Below are 16,326 nucleotides of genomic sequence, written 5' to 3'. Positions count from 1 at the left end.
GAGATACTCCTCCCACTGGTTCAATATCATGTATTTGTTTATTTGAAACAATCAAAGTAGAATCAGCTGGATTAACTAAAGGGGTTGAACTGGAAACAACATTATCAAAAGGAAAAGAATTTTCTCTAAAACCACATCTCTACTCACAAAAATATTTCTAGTTTTGATATCATATAACCTATATCCCTTATGATTATGAGGGTAGCCCAAGAAAACACACTTTCTAACCCTTGTCCCAAATTTATCACAATATGTTGGTGGCATAGAGGAATAACAACAACAACCAAAGACCCTTAATGTAGAATAATCCGGCATCTTACCAAAAAGCACCTCAAAGGGTGTTTTCCAATCAATGGTAGGATAGGGCATAAGATTAATTAGGTGAGTGGCAGTTAATAGACAATCTCCCCAAAACCCGACTGGCAAACTGGCATGTAACCTTAAGGATCTAGCAGTGTCAAGTAAGTGCCTATGCTTTCTCTCTACTCGACCATTTTGCTGTGATCTCCCAACAATACTAGTCTGATGCAATATGCCCTTACCTCTAAACAATTGCCCACAAGTATGATGCAAAAACTCAGAACCATTATCACTCCTAACAATCTTAACCTTAGCCTGAAACTGATTCTCAATATAAGCAAAGAAATCCCTAACCAAAGCAGGGACCTGGTCGGTCTGAAACAAAATAGTCCATGTGTTTCTGGAGTGATCATCCAATATAGTTAAAAAAGATTTAGCACCAGAAAGAGCAGGGGTTCTATATGGCCCCCAAAAATCCATATGCAGTAACTCAAAATTATATAATGCTCTAGAATTACTTTTAGGAAATGGTAGTTGATGATGTTTAGCAAGTACACAAGTCTCACAATGAAATTGAGATGGTTTAGCAACTGTATTTTTATTTAAAACCTTTAGCTTGTCAATGAAAATATGTCCAAGTCTTGAATGAAACAAAGATACATCAGCTTGTACTGAACTACAGACACCTATACTAGATTTAATACTAGAACAATGAAACAATTTTAAAACAACAACAGCAATGTTATCAATTAAGAGCTGTGTATTAGCATCCTGAAACCTATAGAGATCTTGTATCCTCTTGCCTGTTGCTACACAGTTTTTACTGGAAATGTTCTGAAATAAACAGTGATCAGACAAGAAAACAGCAGACAAATTATTGTTATCTATTAGCTTGCTAACAGATAGGAGATTTTGCTTAAAATCAGTAAGAAGGAGCACATGTTTCAGAGTAATTGCAGAAGTCAAAATAACATCTCCAGAGATTGAAACAATTTTATTTGTTCCATCTGATAAACCAATCATGATTGGGGGATCTAGTTTAACTTTATTATGCAACAAATCAATATTATAAGTCATATGATCTGAGACTCCAGTATCTATAATCCAATCATTTAAGCATGTACCATTATGTGCAAAATGAGCATGATGTTTTTGTGCAGAATAAGCATAATGTAAGGTACCTGCAAAGTTGGAAGAGGAAAGACCTGGTTTGTTGTCTGAAATACGTTTAAGCACTTGGTCAACCACAGAAGTCACCAATCCATCAATCATAGCAGGATCAAAAGAAGCAGATTGAAACTAAGAAGGACCAGCATCTGTGACATCATTATCATCATCCAGAGGAGAGAACTCAGTAATGATATCTGCACTATTAGCAGTTTTCTTGAATCCTGGTTTAGCATTCTTATTATATGTCATCTTACCCTTCCCTTTAGTATTCTTTCCAGGAAAGCCAACAATATGGAAGCATTTATTGACTGAATGCCCAACCTTTCCACAGGAAGGACAAGGATTAACCATAAAACACTCCTCTAAACTATGGTTATTCATCTCACAACGACTACAATACTTGGTAGAAGAGGAAGAAGCATTCTGTGAACCAGGTTTCTTGGGTAAAACTGAAACATTAGAAGGTTTATAACTCGCATATGCAGTGATATAGTTACATGCTCAACAATTTCAGTCCGTTGCTTATGTTTCTCCACTTTTTGAAGAAGACCAAGAACTTTACTCATGGAGGGCAAAGGGTCTATGGATAAAATCTGGGTTCTGATTGTGTCATAACCAGAATTCAAACCTATCAAGAATTTGATCAATTTGGCTTGTTGGTCACGAGCATGCATGCGTTTGAGTAAGATGCAAGTACAGGTTGCTAGTTTACCACAAGTACAATTTGCTACAGGGTCCAAACTGTCCAAAGTCTCCCAGATTTGTTTCTCTTTACTATAATACTCAATAAAGGAAGAATTGGCTTGTGAAACAGAATTCAAATCTTGAGTTAACTGATAAATTTCAATGAAATTGGATTGTCCATACCTTTCCATGATCTTATCCCATAAATCTTTGGTAGTCCTAATATACTTCAATGTTTCCCTGATTGATTTATCCTATGGAGTTCAGAATCCACTTGAGCACCATCAAATCACAGCGGATAAACTGATGATATTTCTTGTCTGTTGCAGGAGGCTTGATCAGTGCACCATTAAAACCGTCTTTATTCTTTGCAGCTAAAGCCATGAGTACGTCTTGTTTCCAGCTCAGAAAATCAGTCCCATCAAACAAAACAGGAGTAAGCAGGGAAGTTGGCTGATCAGGCGATGAAAGATAGAGATGATCATCATAGAATTCATAAGAATCAGATGATGAACGATCAAGAGAATCAGGCATGCTGATGTGTAAGAAAAGTTAATGAATATTGTGGAAAAACTATGATATAAAGATGAAGATATTGATAGAGAAACGGATGAAGATATGAAGGAATAATGTTTGAAGATGTTGAAGCGGAAGCGTATAACTAATTTCTTGAGATATCAAGAACCTGATACCATGTAAAACATCAATAATCTTGTATTGATGTTAGAAGTAATATAGAGAGAATAATGTGAGATTGAATGTGTAAGAATTTCATATATCAAAGTTGTGTCTTACAATGTTTAATCTTCTAGTATTTATAGGTACATATGCACCGACCTAACTAACTCTCCTTAACTAACTCTAGTTTAGGATTTAACTAACTCTTAGGTTGTTATAACAAACTTATAACTAACCCTATCATATTATACTTCAATAATATCATTATAATGTCGAACTAATGCGTTGTTTTTACTTATGTCTAAGTTAAGCGTATACAATTTCCTTACTTCTTACATCAATATAAGTGTAATATAAAATCATATTTGTATTAAATATATTCACCTTTTTATTGATATTTCTAATTCTAATTTAATAAAATTAAACCCATGCATTTTTTGCACGGGCGTAAAACTAGTACATGATAGGTTTATCGTGTACCTATGCAAAGATAAATTCCCTAAACACAAATAAATGTAGTAATAGGGGTCGAACCACAAGGAAACGGGAATTACGTTTGTGAAATGCTATGGAGAGATTCTTATCAAGATCGATTTCGTTTTTAGTTTGGTTTGGTTGTTTAATAATTAACAAAGTTGTAATGTAAATTATATAAAAGAAGGGAGTCTAAGGGGGTCGGGTCACACATGCAAGGGTAAATATATGGTTATGATAAACTTGGTACTAATAATATTGTCAATTGCTTAGGCTTAAAGATACCAACTTTGCGGCATTAGTATCAACCATAGACCGGGTCCTAGAGAAACTCTCGTCCATGACTAGGTCGTCCTACTACACATGCTTTGTCTAATTCAATTCCGTACCTCTCGACTTTTAGAATGAATGAACACACTTAATCTATGAATAAGGCCTTAAACAAAGATTAAACATTATGGTGCAACCATGTGATAGAAGCAATATGAACAATATTATTATTAATCTATTTTATCATGTTATATATTTGATTTATGCATGGCTCCCCTACCCCTTAGACTAAGAGATTTAGCTACTCATATTAAAATATAAATTGCAAACTAAATTGGAAGAAATGCTAAACATGGTTCTATAATTTATATAGATTAGGTGATATAACATCTAAAAGAAATAATGCTAATGTAAGATGAATAAAGTACTATTTAGGAGAGGAAGAGGAAACGTAAACAATTAATGGGCATGCAGCCCCGATCGGGGTTGGGCGGCCCCGATCGGGGTCGTGTGTTTTCTGATTAATTGCCTTAATTTCTTGATTAATTACTTGAGGAATCTCTATGCTCGTGTTTTAATGCTCCTTAATCACCCGGTAATGCTCTAAATTCCTAGCATCCTAAGCTTATTGGCATCCAATGCTTGCATCTTAATATGGACCTTCATTTTGGGCTTGACTTTACATTTGGCTTCATTTGTAATTTCTTACTTCAATCCACTAAATCTTCATGCAAAACCCAAGCAACTTTACACACTTAGTCCAATACTTGGTCTTGTTTAGCTTAGTGAACTTGGTGTATAAAATCATAGGAAAAAGCCTCAAAATGCTTAGATTCCTACAAAACCGTAACAAACACAACAATACACCTAGAACACAAGATTAGCTCAAATATATACTAATTAAAGTATGATAAATAATAGAAATCGAGCTAAAATGAGGGGTAAAAGTATATATAAAATGAACATATCAGTACAGTAGTAAGTCATAATAATAGGTAACATTATCGCACAATAAGAAAGCTCTAATTGCGATTACACTCCGGAAAAAAAGAACCTCCAGAATACAAATCCCAATCCAAAAAAAAGATTGTCTTATTGAAAACAGCTACTATCCGTTACAAGTTGAAGACGGATACTGCCCTTTCACAATATCACAAATGGAGGAGGGCAAGTGGGGTGCTCCATTTAATTCCCACTTAATTTGTCACTTGTATATTGTGAATTTGTGAGGGGAACATGTCGATTTTCAGCTTGTGACGGACAATGTTTGTCTTCAATGAGAATTTGTGATCTACTTACAATTATTTTCAAGTCGACTCGTTTTGCAAATTATACACCTTTTTTCTTTTTTCGGGACTTCCAACAAAAAACAGTCAGTCTCATTATAGACGACTACTATCCGTCTATAACTATAGACCGATAATGACTCTCTCACAAAATTTAAGTGGGAGGGTAACTGGGTAAGTAGGGCTATTCATTTCCTACTAACTTGCACTACTCACTTTCATTTGTCAGTCTATAATGAGAATTTGTGGAAAAAAAAAATTCCCAAAGAAAAAAAAAAAAAGAGAGGAGCAAAAGCAGGCAGCGTGGCACGAGTACATCCTCTTAAAACAATTGCTAATGAAGTACCGAATTCCAAAGGTATATATACTTGAAAACTTGAAATTCATCAATGGCGGCCTCCTGTACAATCCTCTGCAATGGCGAAATACACTGCAATGGCGTTAAAAGCAGGCTTCATTATCATGGGATGCATTACTTCAGCTGCTGTCATTTACACTGTCGTCACTGACGGTTTACCTTTCCGCAAAGACCTTCTTACCCCGTAATTCTTCTCTTTTTTCATGAATTTCTTCTTATTTCTGATTATTCTTGTTAATTATCGACTTATTTACTTTTTAATTAATTTTTTTTGGTTGTTAATTTGTGATTGCTCTAGACTAGCTGTGGATTAAATTATTGCGAGTAATTTTGAGTGTTTCTTCATACTCCGTAAATGTGATGGTGAACGATCCAACTTACAGAGTATGAGTTTATGTACGGTGTTAGATTATACGTCATTCCGTTTGATTGTATACGTTTTTCAAAAGATACGAGGGAATTTTTGAAAAATATACTCCCTTTGTCTTGGTCATTTGTTTACCTATTCTATTTTTGGGCATCTTAGTCAATTGTTTACCTTTCTATTTTAGAAATGTCTTTGATGCGCAATTTGATCATACATACTCATTTTGGTTCACTTGTCATCTGATAATTGGCCCCCTCCTCTCTTTGTGCCAAAATCAAAGGAAAACAAATGACCTGGACGGAGGGAGTACAATTGAATGGAACATATGAAGTATGGAGTATGAGTTTTGGTGTCGAGGTTCTTATTTGCTGCAGTATAAAGTTAAATATGATGCAAATACTATGAATACATTTGGTTGTGTGTAATCGCAACTGCAATGTAGTATGACGCTATTTAGTAACCAAGAATTACGGGAATATTTGAGGGGCAACGCACATGAATAACATTCTCAATTATGCACTGTTGCCGTATATCTTGAGATAGTGTGTTCTTGCCTCTTGGTGTACTTCTTGCAATCGGGAAGTTTGCAGTCTTGTAATTATCTGTTACGGCAGGGGTAATTAGTGTTATGTGGGTTAGCGTAAATGTTTTATTGTCCATAGATGATGTTAGAGTAATATGACAAATTGTTGAGTTGGCTAAAATTAAATTAAAATTTCTGAATAGTACATAATATGTTCTTCATTCAACAATTATCTTGTAACTTTTTTACCCTCTGCTCTTTGATTGCGTTTTGCAGTCCATTTTTTTATTTGCATGCTGCTTTGAATGGTTATGTTTGGGGAGATTTTATATCATGCATTTCTGTGCATCTGGAATATTCTTATTATGATCATCATCAGATTCATCATTGTCTTACATTATCAACCGAAAAATAACTATGGTTGGAACTTTGGAAGAGCCATTAATAATTTCTCTTCGTCTTCTGCAGATGGATGACAGCTACTCTGGTGGATTTCTACATAAATGTTACTGTTTTTGCGGTATGAATTTCATTTTATCAGTTCAACCTTGAATTTCATTTAGTTGGTACTTGGTAGATGCTATTTTGTTTGATATGAGCTGTAGAGTAAGTTCTGTACATGATAGTGCAAAAACACTTGTCCGGGAACCAAAATAACCCTTCAAAATCAAGGAATGGAAATTGGTTTTTATTCGAATCCTCATGTTTACCTTTATGAGTATGATTTGGATGGCTTAATTTAAGAACCTAGCTCATATAAGGCCACTTTATTGTTGAATCTTCTTGGTCGTTATCTATGGCTCGCTTCCTGTTATTGCTAAAACTGTGTACACTTTTCCCTTCTATGATAAATCAGGTTTGGGTTTGCTACAAGGAGTCAAGTTGGATTGCTGCAGCTCTTTGGGTAATTCTTCTGGTTTGCTTTGGGAGGTATGTTGTGCATTCCCAAAAATCTTAAAGAGTGAAAGTTAGAATAGAAAGGTGTAGACTTTATGTTCTGCCCATCTTAGTACTCTTCCTATTCGGCTTGGCGTGACTCTATTTCATACTGCTTCTCGGCAGCATCCACCTCTTATTAATAATTTTTTCTTGTTGAGTTCATAAGCTTATCTTTTAAGTTCCTTATTTATAAACCTTTAAAAAGTGATTTGCTTACATGTACTTAGTACTACATTTTATATGCTGGTTATCCACCATATGTGCTTATCTCCTTCGTTCCTGGCTGGTTCATCTGTCCTAACTTGCGAGTATAACAACTTTTTCAGAACATATAGTGCCACTGTGAAATTACTTGCCTGTCTACATCTATCTAGCATAAAATTTTATTAAGCTGCTTCTTATAAGAGAGATGTTGTAGACTGTAGCTCCCAGTAACATTCTTACAGAGCATTGTTAAACAGTTCTCTTTTAACGTGCATTTTGATGAGACTGCTACAAGAGATCTCTTGTCCTCTTTTTCTTGGCTTTAATTGTCACGTAATCTATTGTTATTGGTTAAATTACTTGGTAAGTACTCCCTCCGTACCACACCAAAGGTAACGTAGGGAAAAGTGGAGTATTTAAGAAAATGTGGAAAAAGTAAGGGTAAAGAGGGAAAAAATAGGTGGGGTATGTAATTGTGGGTTTAATTGTGGGTTAGTAGGTGGGGTATGTAATGGCATTTTGTGTAAATATCAAATGGTTATAAGGATAACTTGGTAATGTTGTGGGCCAAATAAGGAATGTTACCTTTGGTGTGGTACGTCCGTTTATAGTAAGTGTTACCTTTGGTCTGGTACGGAGGGAGTATGTTGAAACAATGCAACAACAAAGTATTAGTCACATAATAAAAGAATGGAAAACACGAAATTTAAAGAGAAATAGAGATGGCATAGACAAGGTGGGAAAGAACGAATAAATAAGTGCAACAATACACAAATTCAATCATCATTGCCGACATGAACTTACCTTCCACTTTTTTGCTATTTAATGGCAATTATGGCATACTTTTATCCATCACAAGTACACCCATGTTACTTCAATTTAGTATTAGTTTTACCGCTCACAGGCTCTTCATTTCTCCAACTGAGTTCTCCTAAGTTGATCACAAGGCAACATTGTTTGCCTGATGTGTCTTACACCTTTTTCCTTCTCGCTCATTCCATAATTGATTATTTTCAGTAACTCTTAAAAGAACTGATTATTTCTAGTATACCGTGGATTCAACTGCAACAGATACATCTCTGTCACGTGTTCCTTATAAGTATACCCAACTCTCAGTGCCATACATCAATGTGAAAATTACAATTTGTAGGACGCCACCTTTAACAGTTTAACTTACCAGGTATACGTATACCACACCACTTGGAAACTCTTTTGCGATATTTCTATGTTAACCATCTTTAATATGTGTGCGGCATCCCATCCAATTCTCTAACTTTTGGCTCATAGAACCAGGTATTTTCTTCTTTACAATCTAAAGTTACCACATCTCACTCACTGCTTATTTTTCAGCTATGAAGGTCATGATTCTGCTTAATCTAAAACACCTTTCAAAAATTTTATTTACTCACAGTTCCAACTTACTATGGACCTCTAGTCTCGTCTCATCTATTAGAGCAATAAAATTTACAAATATCATGCACTATGATATGCCATCTTGGGTTGTAGTTGTTGATACATCCATGACTGACAAAACATACCATATTGAAAGAATTCATATTCATGTTCGAAGAAAGAAAGAGGACTCCACTTCTCTGCTTCAGTTTTAGGTGACATTTAATTAACTGTCAGGCTGGTGCATGCTTTTGGTTAGAAAGTAAAAAATCCGGTATCAATTTCTTTGGATGTTGATTTGGTGATGCCCTTGCGATGCTGTAATGATTCTTTGTTTATTTTTTTTTTGACAAAAAACTTTTATGAATTATGATTTTTAGGGATGTTAATAAATAAAACTGGATATGTCAAAGTATCTCAGCCTTTAAGACCTAAGACGCTAGTTAACTCTCATACTATATCACTTGAGTTTAATCTTTGAATTCTAACTACAGCCGAATATTTAACTGTCAGATGTGAGATCTTGTTTGCCTCTTCTAGTCCGTAAAGGTATAGTTTATGTTAACCAACTTTCGCGTGTTCTATAAAGAAAAATTGTTTATCTTTCTTACTTGTATAAGAATATATGAATGAAAGTCCTATTATACTAAAGTTTAAGGGGTTAATTTTAGTTCAAGTACGAATAGCAATATTGAAATAATAAATTAAAATTATCAACCTAAAACAGATTAGAATTCTGGTACTGTCATACATCAGGATTCAGGACTGCCGCTGTACTTTTATTCTGATCAGGCAGAGAGACTGGCTTGTGCTAGGACTGACTGATGTGTGTGTCAAGTTCGACTGGGAGGAGAATTGATACTGTTTGCATGTGACTGGAGTCTGGCTTTAACAAGTCTTGTTAGTTGTTACTCATGTAGCTCGACAAGAACTCCCAGACAGCATAGGAGTTTGTGTCGTTGCTGCTCACCAACGGACACATTCCTTGACAGTTGACACTGTTTGTGAATAAGACTGACAGTCCTACTTCTTCAAGGACTTTGATTCATCGGGACTCGATGATGCCAAGGCCGTTTTGGAGATTACGGGGGACCTTGTGCGAAATTTTAAAATGGGACCATAAGTAATAGTGACAAATTGACGATAAAGAAAATTTTGAATTTTTTTATAAAGTAACATCAATTTTTTCCCCTTGCGGCACATAAAAAGTATACATTCATTTAAATATTAAACACATCTCTTGAAAATCACTCTCCTTTAAAGTTGTTTCCATAAATGTTAGCCTTGTTAGGTAGATCTCATCTCAACTAGCTTAACTGATACTTACCTTACGCTCATTGCGATGTGCTACTTGTAGTTGAGTTCAAATACGTCAACATTAAATCCTTCCTGTGGCTCTCTTTTCACTAAAATTGCAGCTAGAATAATATCATGATAACTTTATGTCTCGAATTTACGAAGAATATAAAACAATTAGTAATTTATGCATATTATATCATATTGAAAAACTCATATCTCGTGGCAAATTTAATATTACTATTTAGAAAAAGAATAGTGTATAACCATCATTTAAAAGTGATTTCAAATTATTATGCATGATTCATGAAGAGCTAACATCATTAAGTCAAATCCAATCGTTAAAGCTTGAAAAGGAAAAATGCCAACAGAAAACAGCCGGTACTTCGAAGTTTGCCACAATTGCGAGCTTAAATGAGATTGTTGATAGTAATGAATATTTAAAACTTTGGAGACATAAATTCTGGAAAATGAAAAGTTCAGGGAACAAAAGGCAAGGAGAATGACTCCACCGAAAAAATTTCCCTGGAACTGAACCCAGCACCACATGAGATATACTACTGCACCACTTGCAGGCCCAAATAGCCGGTCGTGGATAATATACGCACTTCTCCTTTCCCTTGACGCGCGCATGGGATGGGCCGTGGCCCTGTTTCTCTGAACGTTTTCCCTGCTTCAAGCCTGGCTCACATGCACTACTACTAGTACAATGCCCCTTGCTCAACACTGCTAAGACGTCATGTTTTGAAATGCTGCAGCATACTTGCGCAATATGATCGAGCAACATGATATCTCACGCTCACAAAAAATCTCGCATGCCCACACGAGTCACTCGCTCGTGACAATGGGTCACTTCTTTTGATGCACACAGTTTGACCTACGTGGACACCATTACGTGAATTATGCTCCCATCGGGTTCAAGACGCTATTTTTGACTTTCCAATCATTATGTTAAATTCGATATTCCGATGCATAAAAACAGGAATGGAAATATTTGGAGGTTTATCAGTGTGGTTTCTTTTGAAACCTGACTAATGTGTTGCTTGTTTCTTTTGACACCGAATTAATGTGTTTCTTGTTCTTTCAGTATTACAACATGCCTCTACATTACCATTCAATTATTCCTGCTGACAGCTAAAGAGTCTGAAGATGACCCTATGTATCATATTCTATTGCGCCATCAAAACAGGTGTGCTGACTTTCTCAACGCTTTACTACTTCTTGTAGTTCTAAGCCATTGATGATGCTCGATTGCATTTTCGAAGTCAAATTGTCATCAACTCAGCATTACGCATCCTCTGTTGCTATCTATGTTACTTCATTCGTACTTAGATAAAGATTAAGTTAAAAACATTTTTGAGGTTTCATTAAAAGAAACGTCATATTACATTGATATTCGATATCAGCACATCACTATTTTACATTGTTTTTACCTGTTAATTCTGCTCCTCTCATTTGTCTTTACCTGTCCTTCCACTCCTCTTCTTGGTCCCCTTCTCTGTTTCCCTTTATCCATCTTTTTTCTTGATTCTGTGTCTCCCGCGCCAGGCATCTGATGTAGTCTCTTTGCATAGTGTTTCATTTCCTTGCATATTATTGTTACCAAAGTCACAAAGCCAGCAAGAATCAAAATTTCACAAATGATTAATTAATTGGTTTTTGCCCTTTATTTTCCTTTGTACAGGAAGGATGTGGGTAAGAGGAGCTCCTGTCAAATAATCACTGCAAGAATTGCTTTCAGTGTCCTAGGCTGTCTGATGTCTGGTGTTCTACTTTACACTATTTTGACTGATGGTTCACCTTTTCGTAAAGACATTATAACACCGTAAGCTCTTCATTTTTGTGTCATAATTTGCTATATTTGTAATGTCTGTGAAAATGCAATTGAATATGAAATTAACTAAAACTGATAAATAGTCAAAACTTTGCTTCTGATGATGAATTTATATGATACACTTATTGTGAATACTGGCACAAAACTGTGAACTGAAGCAGGACTCTTTCAGTCTCAAATTAGATTACTGATATTGTGGTCTTTGGATTCGATAGTGTGGCATTTTAGATTTTGCATAGTAAAAGTTAGTTTCTGTTTGTTCATGGAAGATGAGATGTGGAATTTTCTGGAGAGACAGAGATGGGAAATAACCAGAAGTTGCAGATTTTAAATATTCCATACTTTCACATATAGGCATGTAGATTGTAGAGGCATGTTACAGAAAATGTTATGGATTTTGTAAATCGTATAAAAACTTGCATGTTACATTATTAGATTTTTCGGTTGCCGCTGTGTTGTTTCACGTCATACTACATACCGTCAAAAACACCTATATCTCAGCTATGTCGACCTATGAATTTTTCGCAAATTTACCGTTGTCCAAAAAAATCTTTGGTAGATAAATGCATTTGCAAATATTTGTATAGGTGATAATGTATCTCAAAGATGCTGACTTTCACTATGTGAGTAATTATGCAGGTGGCTTACAACAACGCTGATTGATTTCTACATCAATGTTGCAGCCTTATCTGTATGTGAACTGTTTCTCATCTCATCTATCAGTGTTAGCTTTATATCAATGTCTGATAATCTTCCTTTCCCGAGTACTCCTACTTCATCTGTACCTTTTTCCATTTTGGACTTAAAAAAACTGTAGAAATGATAATGTATCAATTGATTCTTCAAAGTGATAATGGGATTTCTGCTTAAGGGCCTCTTTTATCGTTCTCTCTTACGAACAGGGCTTGATGTCACTTAGTAAGAAATTAAGATGGTAGAGTATTGTGAACATTTTTGCATACAAGTACACCTAAAATATTTGGAAATCTCTTTTCAAAATAACGTTCAAAATTATCAAATTAGGATCTTTGTAAAACTTACTTCCTCTGTCCCGCATGATCTCCTTACTCTGTTAAATTGAGCTCCACATATGACTCTATTAACGCGTCCTGCAAAATGGCAGTTCTATCAGTGACTAAGTTTGTAGACTGACCAAATTTATCATTTTTTTTAATTAAGAACATTATTTAAAAAAGATTCCATATTTGGTGGCACTTGCCAAAAAAATCATGCTAGCATATTATTCAATCTGGTTTGCGGTCTGACCTCGGTTGCTTCACTATAAATGCAGTCAATATTGGCTCAATATTTAAAATCATGCATGCTAGTCTTTGTTTACTTTTTTTACTTGAAATGAAGCTTATCATCTCTCTTATCCTTTCAACATTTCTATGTAATCTAACTGCTATTTGTGCTTCAAACAACTTGTAGGTTTGGATTGGTTACAAGGAATCAAGTTGGATCATGGCCTTCATCTGGATAGTTCTTCTGATTTGTTCTGGCAGGTAAAGCTCGTGACTGAGGTTAAATGTTTTATACCGTCTTATACCTTCAGGGCTCTAGATACATTGCTACTTGCCAGCATTGTCTTACTGATGTCTTCTCCTGTTACTGTGCCACAAGTATTCTCATTGGCCTTGATCATTATGGTTGTCTTTGGTTAGATGTAAATCACAATTAAACAGAAGTGGCCAATGTGAGGGAGAAAGAGAGAATTCAGATACTCTTAATAGAATTATTAACAATATTCACCCCATATCTTCGGAATCTGCAAATATAGCAAGGCAATCAACACAATCAATCTCTTCCTCAATCAAATGATATTCACATTGTAAATATAGAATGATATATATTCTTGTCTAGAGGCTCCCTTTCTTAGCCTTATTTAGTCACCTCTCTATTCTATATAAACAGCTTGTATATCCCATCTCAATGTACATTAAATATACATCAATATAATCTATCTTACATGGTATCAAGGAGTCACAAAATATCCTCCAAAAACCCTCTTTCACCCCGTCCAGCAACCTTCAAACGCATCTCCCTTGCTTCAACCGTCCCTGTCAACCCCACCACCACCACCATGTCGAACCACGAAATAATAGTCCCCAACCCGCACGAAACCGCTGCACCACTCACCTCTCTCAATCTCAATCACTGTGTCAAACTCAACCCTCTCAACTACACCTCTTGGCACTTCCAACTCACACACATCCTCTTTGGCTATAGCCTATTAGGCTTCTTAGACGGCTCAAATCCGTCCCTTTCACCAACAATTGTCGAAGACGACAAAACTGAAAAACCAAATCCCGCATATTTCACTTGGCTTAAACAAGACGACCTGATTCTCGGTGGGCACTCTGTCGGCAGCCGTTCAAGCCCTCATTATCCGAGCCAAAACCTCGAAAGAGGCTTGGGACATCCTAGCACGAACCTATCCTAGCAAGCCTCTTTCGAGGTTTTGGGTCGGACAATGAGGGCTTGAACGGCTGCGACAGAGTGCCCATAAGTGCACCGAGAATCAGGCCGTCTTGTTTAAGCCAAGTGAAATACGCGGGATTTGGTTTTTCAGTTTTGTCGTCTCCGACAATTCTTGGTGAAGGGGACGGATTTGAGCCGTCTAAGAAGCCTAATAGGCTATAGCCAAAGAGGATGTGTGTGAGTTGGAAGTGCCAAAAGGTGTAGTTGAGAGGGTTGAGTTTGACACATTGAGATTGAGAGAGGTGAGTGGTGCAACGGTTTTGTGCGGGTTGGGGACTGTTATTTCGTGGTTCGACATGGTGGTGGTGGTGGGGTTGACAGGGACGGTTGAAGCAAGGGAGATGCGTATGAAGGTGGCTGGACGGGGTGAAAGAGGGTTTTTGGAGGATCTTTTGTGACTACTTAATAGTACGCTATTTGCTACTACTTCAATATGCAATTTTAGTTAATTATCTTTTTCTGGACTTTCAGCATCGCAACCTGTGCATACATAGTACGCTATTTGCTACTACTCTCTCCAGATGATCCATTGGAGCTTGTTCTACTAAATAGCCATCACAGGCAAGTCTACTCCTTTTGCCGGTTCTTTTTCTCTCAGTATATGTAATCACTAAGAAAAGTTTAGAATTTGTTCAAGTCTCAACGCTAAAACTGGCAGGTCAATCACATTAAAATCATAAAGCTACCTTGGGTTGTTGCGAAAGTTGGATTTTCAAAAGTGTTGTTTCATGTATGTTATGCAGCTGGTTAGTGACAAAAAGAGTTAAAAGTCCTTTTGTGTCATTGATTTACCTTAGCTGTTGTCTTAGTCTCCTCTTAGCTTAATGATCCATAAGAAGGCGATGAAGTTTTTCGGGGGTTCAATTTGGGCAATACTTCAATTGAAAAAATAGTCCCAAATGGTTCTATGAGGAAAATTAAATGGCTGAGGCCCACTAGACCGGTTGTGATTATACATAATGTTAAAATTAGCTAATTGAATTTTCATAATAATACAAATTGTGATGAACAACATTTGATACCATAATATGTTGGTGCATATATGTTACAGACCATTAATGACTTGCACATATATCTTTTACTAATATTAATCTTTCCTCCCCTTTTAGGCATTTATGTTAGAGAACATTTGATACAATAATGTGTTAGTGTTGTGCTATTTGTATGTAAGGTAACTCTGGAGATTTGTTCTAGGTCCGAGATGGTTGTGACTTGTGAGTTAGTGGCTAGAACTAGTACTAATATATCATATATGTGATGTTTGCAACCATAGACTACAAGAGAGAACCCATGTTTCTAGTATTGAACTATTTGGTTTGGAATAGGGTGCCGGGAGTGTAGCCATATAGGTTACTGGAACGCCGTCATACAATTGCCCTCAAGACTTAATCTGAAAGCTTGTGATGCATTCAACACCTATGAATCCATCACGCTTTGCTTAAACTGAAGCCTAAAGCACCCGATCTAGTAGGCTAGATTGCTAGAATGAACTTATGTTGTAATAAAAGATTCCTTGTTTCAGAATATTTGTTACTTCTCTTCGCGTTCGCATTTGCAGAATGTGATCTCTAATTTCGTGCCACATGAATATTTACTCTTTCATGTTATGAAACATAAATGTGCGTCTTATGTTGGTGAATTGGTTGTGTAGGGCAGAAAGCAGGTATGAGGCAGCGAGCTGGTAATCCAAATTCTTAATACGATTGATGGCAAACTTTAAACGTTGTATTAGACACTAGTATATTAGCCAAGTACTCCGATTTCCATAATATCTTTAAGTGCAAGGAAGTCGGCTGAAACAATTTACTGTAAATGTGGCCTTCTACATTTCATCAGACAATCTTTGCGGGACTTATTTAATTATCATTCAATTAACAATTCAATCTAACTTGAATTATAGTTAGCAAATAAAAATAAGAAATTTTTATTTTGAAAGATTTCTTTTAGGTGGAATTAATCACATAGATCGATTGTTTTTAATGAAATAACAATAAAAGGTAGAAAAATTACCGAGACGGAAAGAGCATAATAATAAAAATAATGAAAAAAATAGAAAACAATAATAACAAT

At 35.9% G+C, this 16,326-nt stretch overlaps 1 protein-coding gene across 4 annotated transcripts; it reads left to right on the top strand.

Annotated features, from left to right (window-relative positions):
• Positions 1-5,220: 5,220 nt before the first annotated feature.
• Positions 5,221-16,065, top strand: LOC141586909 (uncharacterized). 4 transcript variants are annotated; one of them, XM_074408312.1, is made up of 9 exons: positions 5,221-5,404; positions 6,579-6,630; positions 6,967-7,040; positions 11,029-11,130; positions 11,626-11,766; positions 12,415-12,466; positions 13,207-13,280; positions 14,728-14,817; positions 15,913-16,065. In XM_074408312.1, exons 1-9 carry the CDS (start codon positions 5,280-5,282, stop codon positions 15,923-15,925), a joined length of 723 nt encoding a protein of 240 aa, XP_074264413.1. In that variant the 5' UTR covers positions 5,221-5,279; the 3' UTR covers positions 15,926-16,065. The 4 variants fall into 4 exon arrangements, with proteins under 4 accessions (XP_074264413.1, XP_074264411.1, XP_074264412.1 ...); XM_074408310.1 differs by having other exon boundaries at positions 15,908-16,065; XM_074408311.1 differs by lacking the exon at positions 15,913-16,065 and adding an exon at positions 15,582-15,895.
• The last annotated feature ends 261 nt before the right edge of the window (positions 16,066-16,326 follow it).

This window comes from Silene latifolia, chromosome 6, assembly GCF_048544455.1.
Source record: "Silene latifolia isolate original U9 population chromosome 6, ASM4854445v1, whole genome shotgun sequence".
In the NCBI taxonomy this organism is placed as follows: Eukaryota; Viridiplantae; Streptophyta; class Magnoliopsida; order Caryophyllales; family Caryophyllaceae; genus Silene; species Silene latifolia.
The sequence above is the reverse complement of the archived record's forward strand: the minus strand, read 5'-3'. Positions and strand labels throughout refer to the sequence as shown.

Coding starts and splice junctions, on each gene's coding strand:
- LOC141586909 (XM_074408310.1), top strand. CDS start 5,280: ATGGCGAAATACACTGCAATGGCGTTAAAAGCAGGCTTCATTATCATG. Junction 5,405..6,578: donor CGCAAAGACCTTCTTACCCC/GTAATTCTTCTC, acceptor CGTCTTCTGCAG/ATGGATGACAGCTACTCTGG. Junction 12,467..13,206: donor TCAATGTTGCAGCCTTATCT/GTATGTGAACTG, acceptor AACAACTTGTAG/GTTTGGATTGGTTACAAGGA.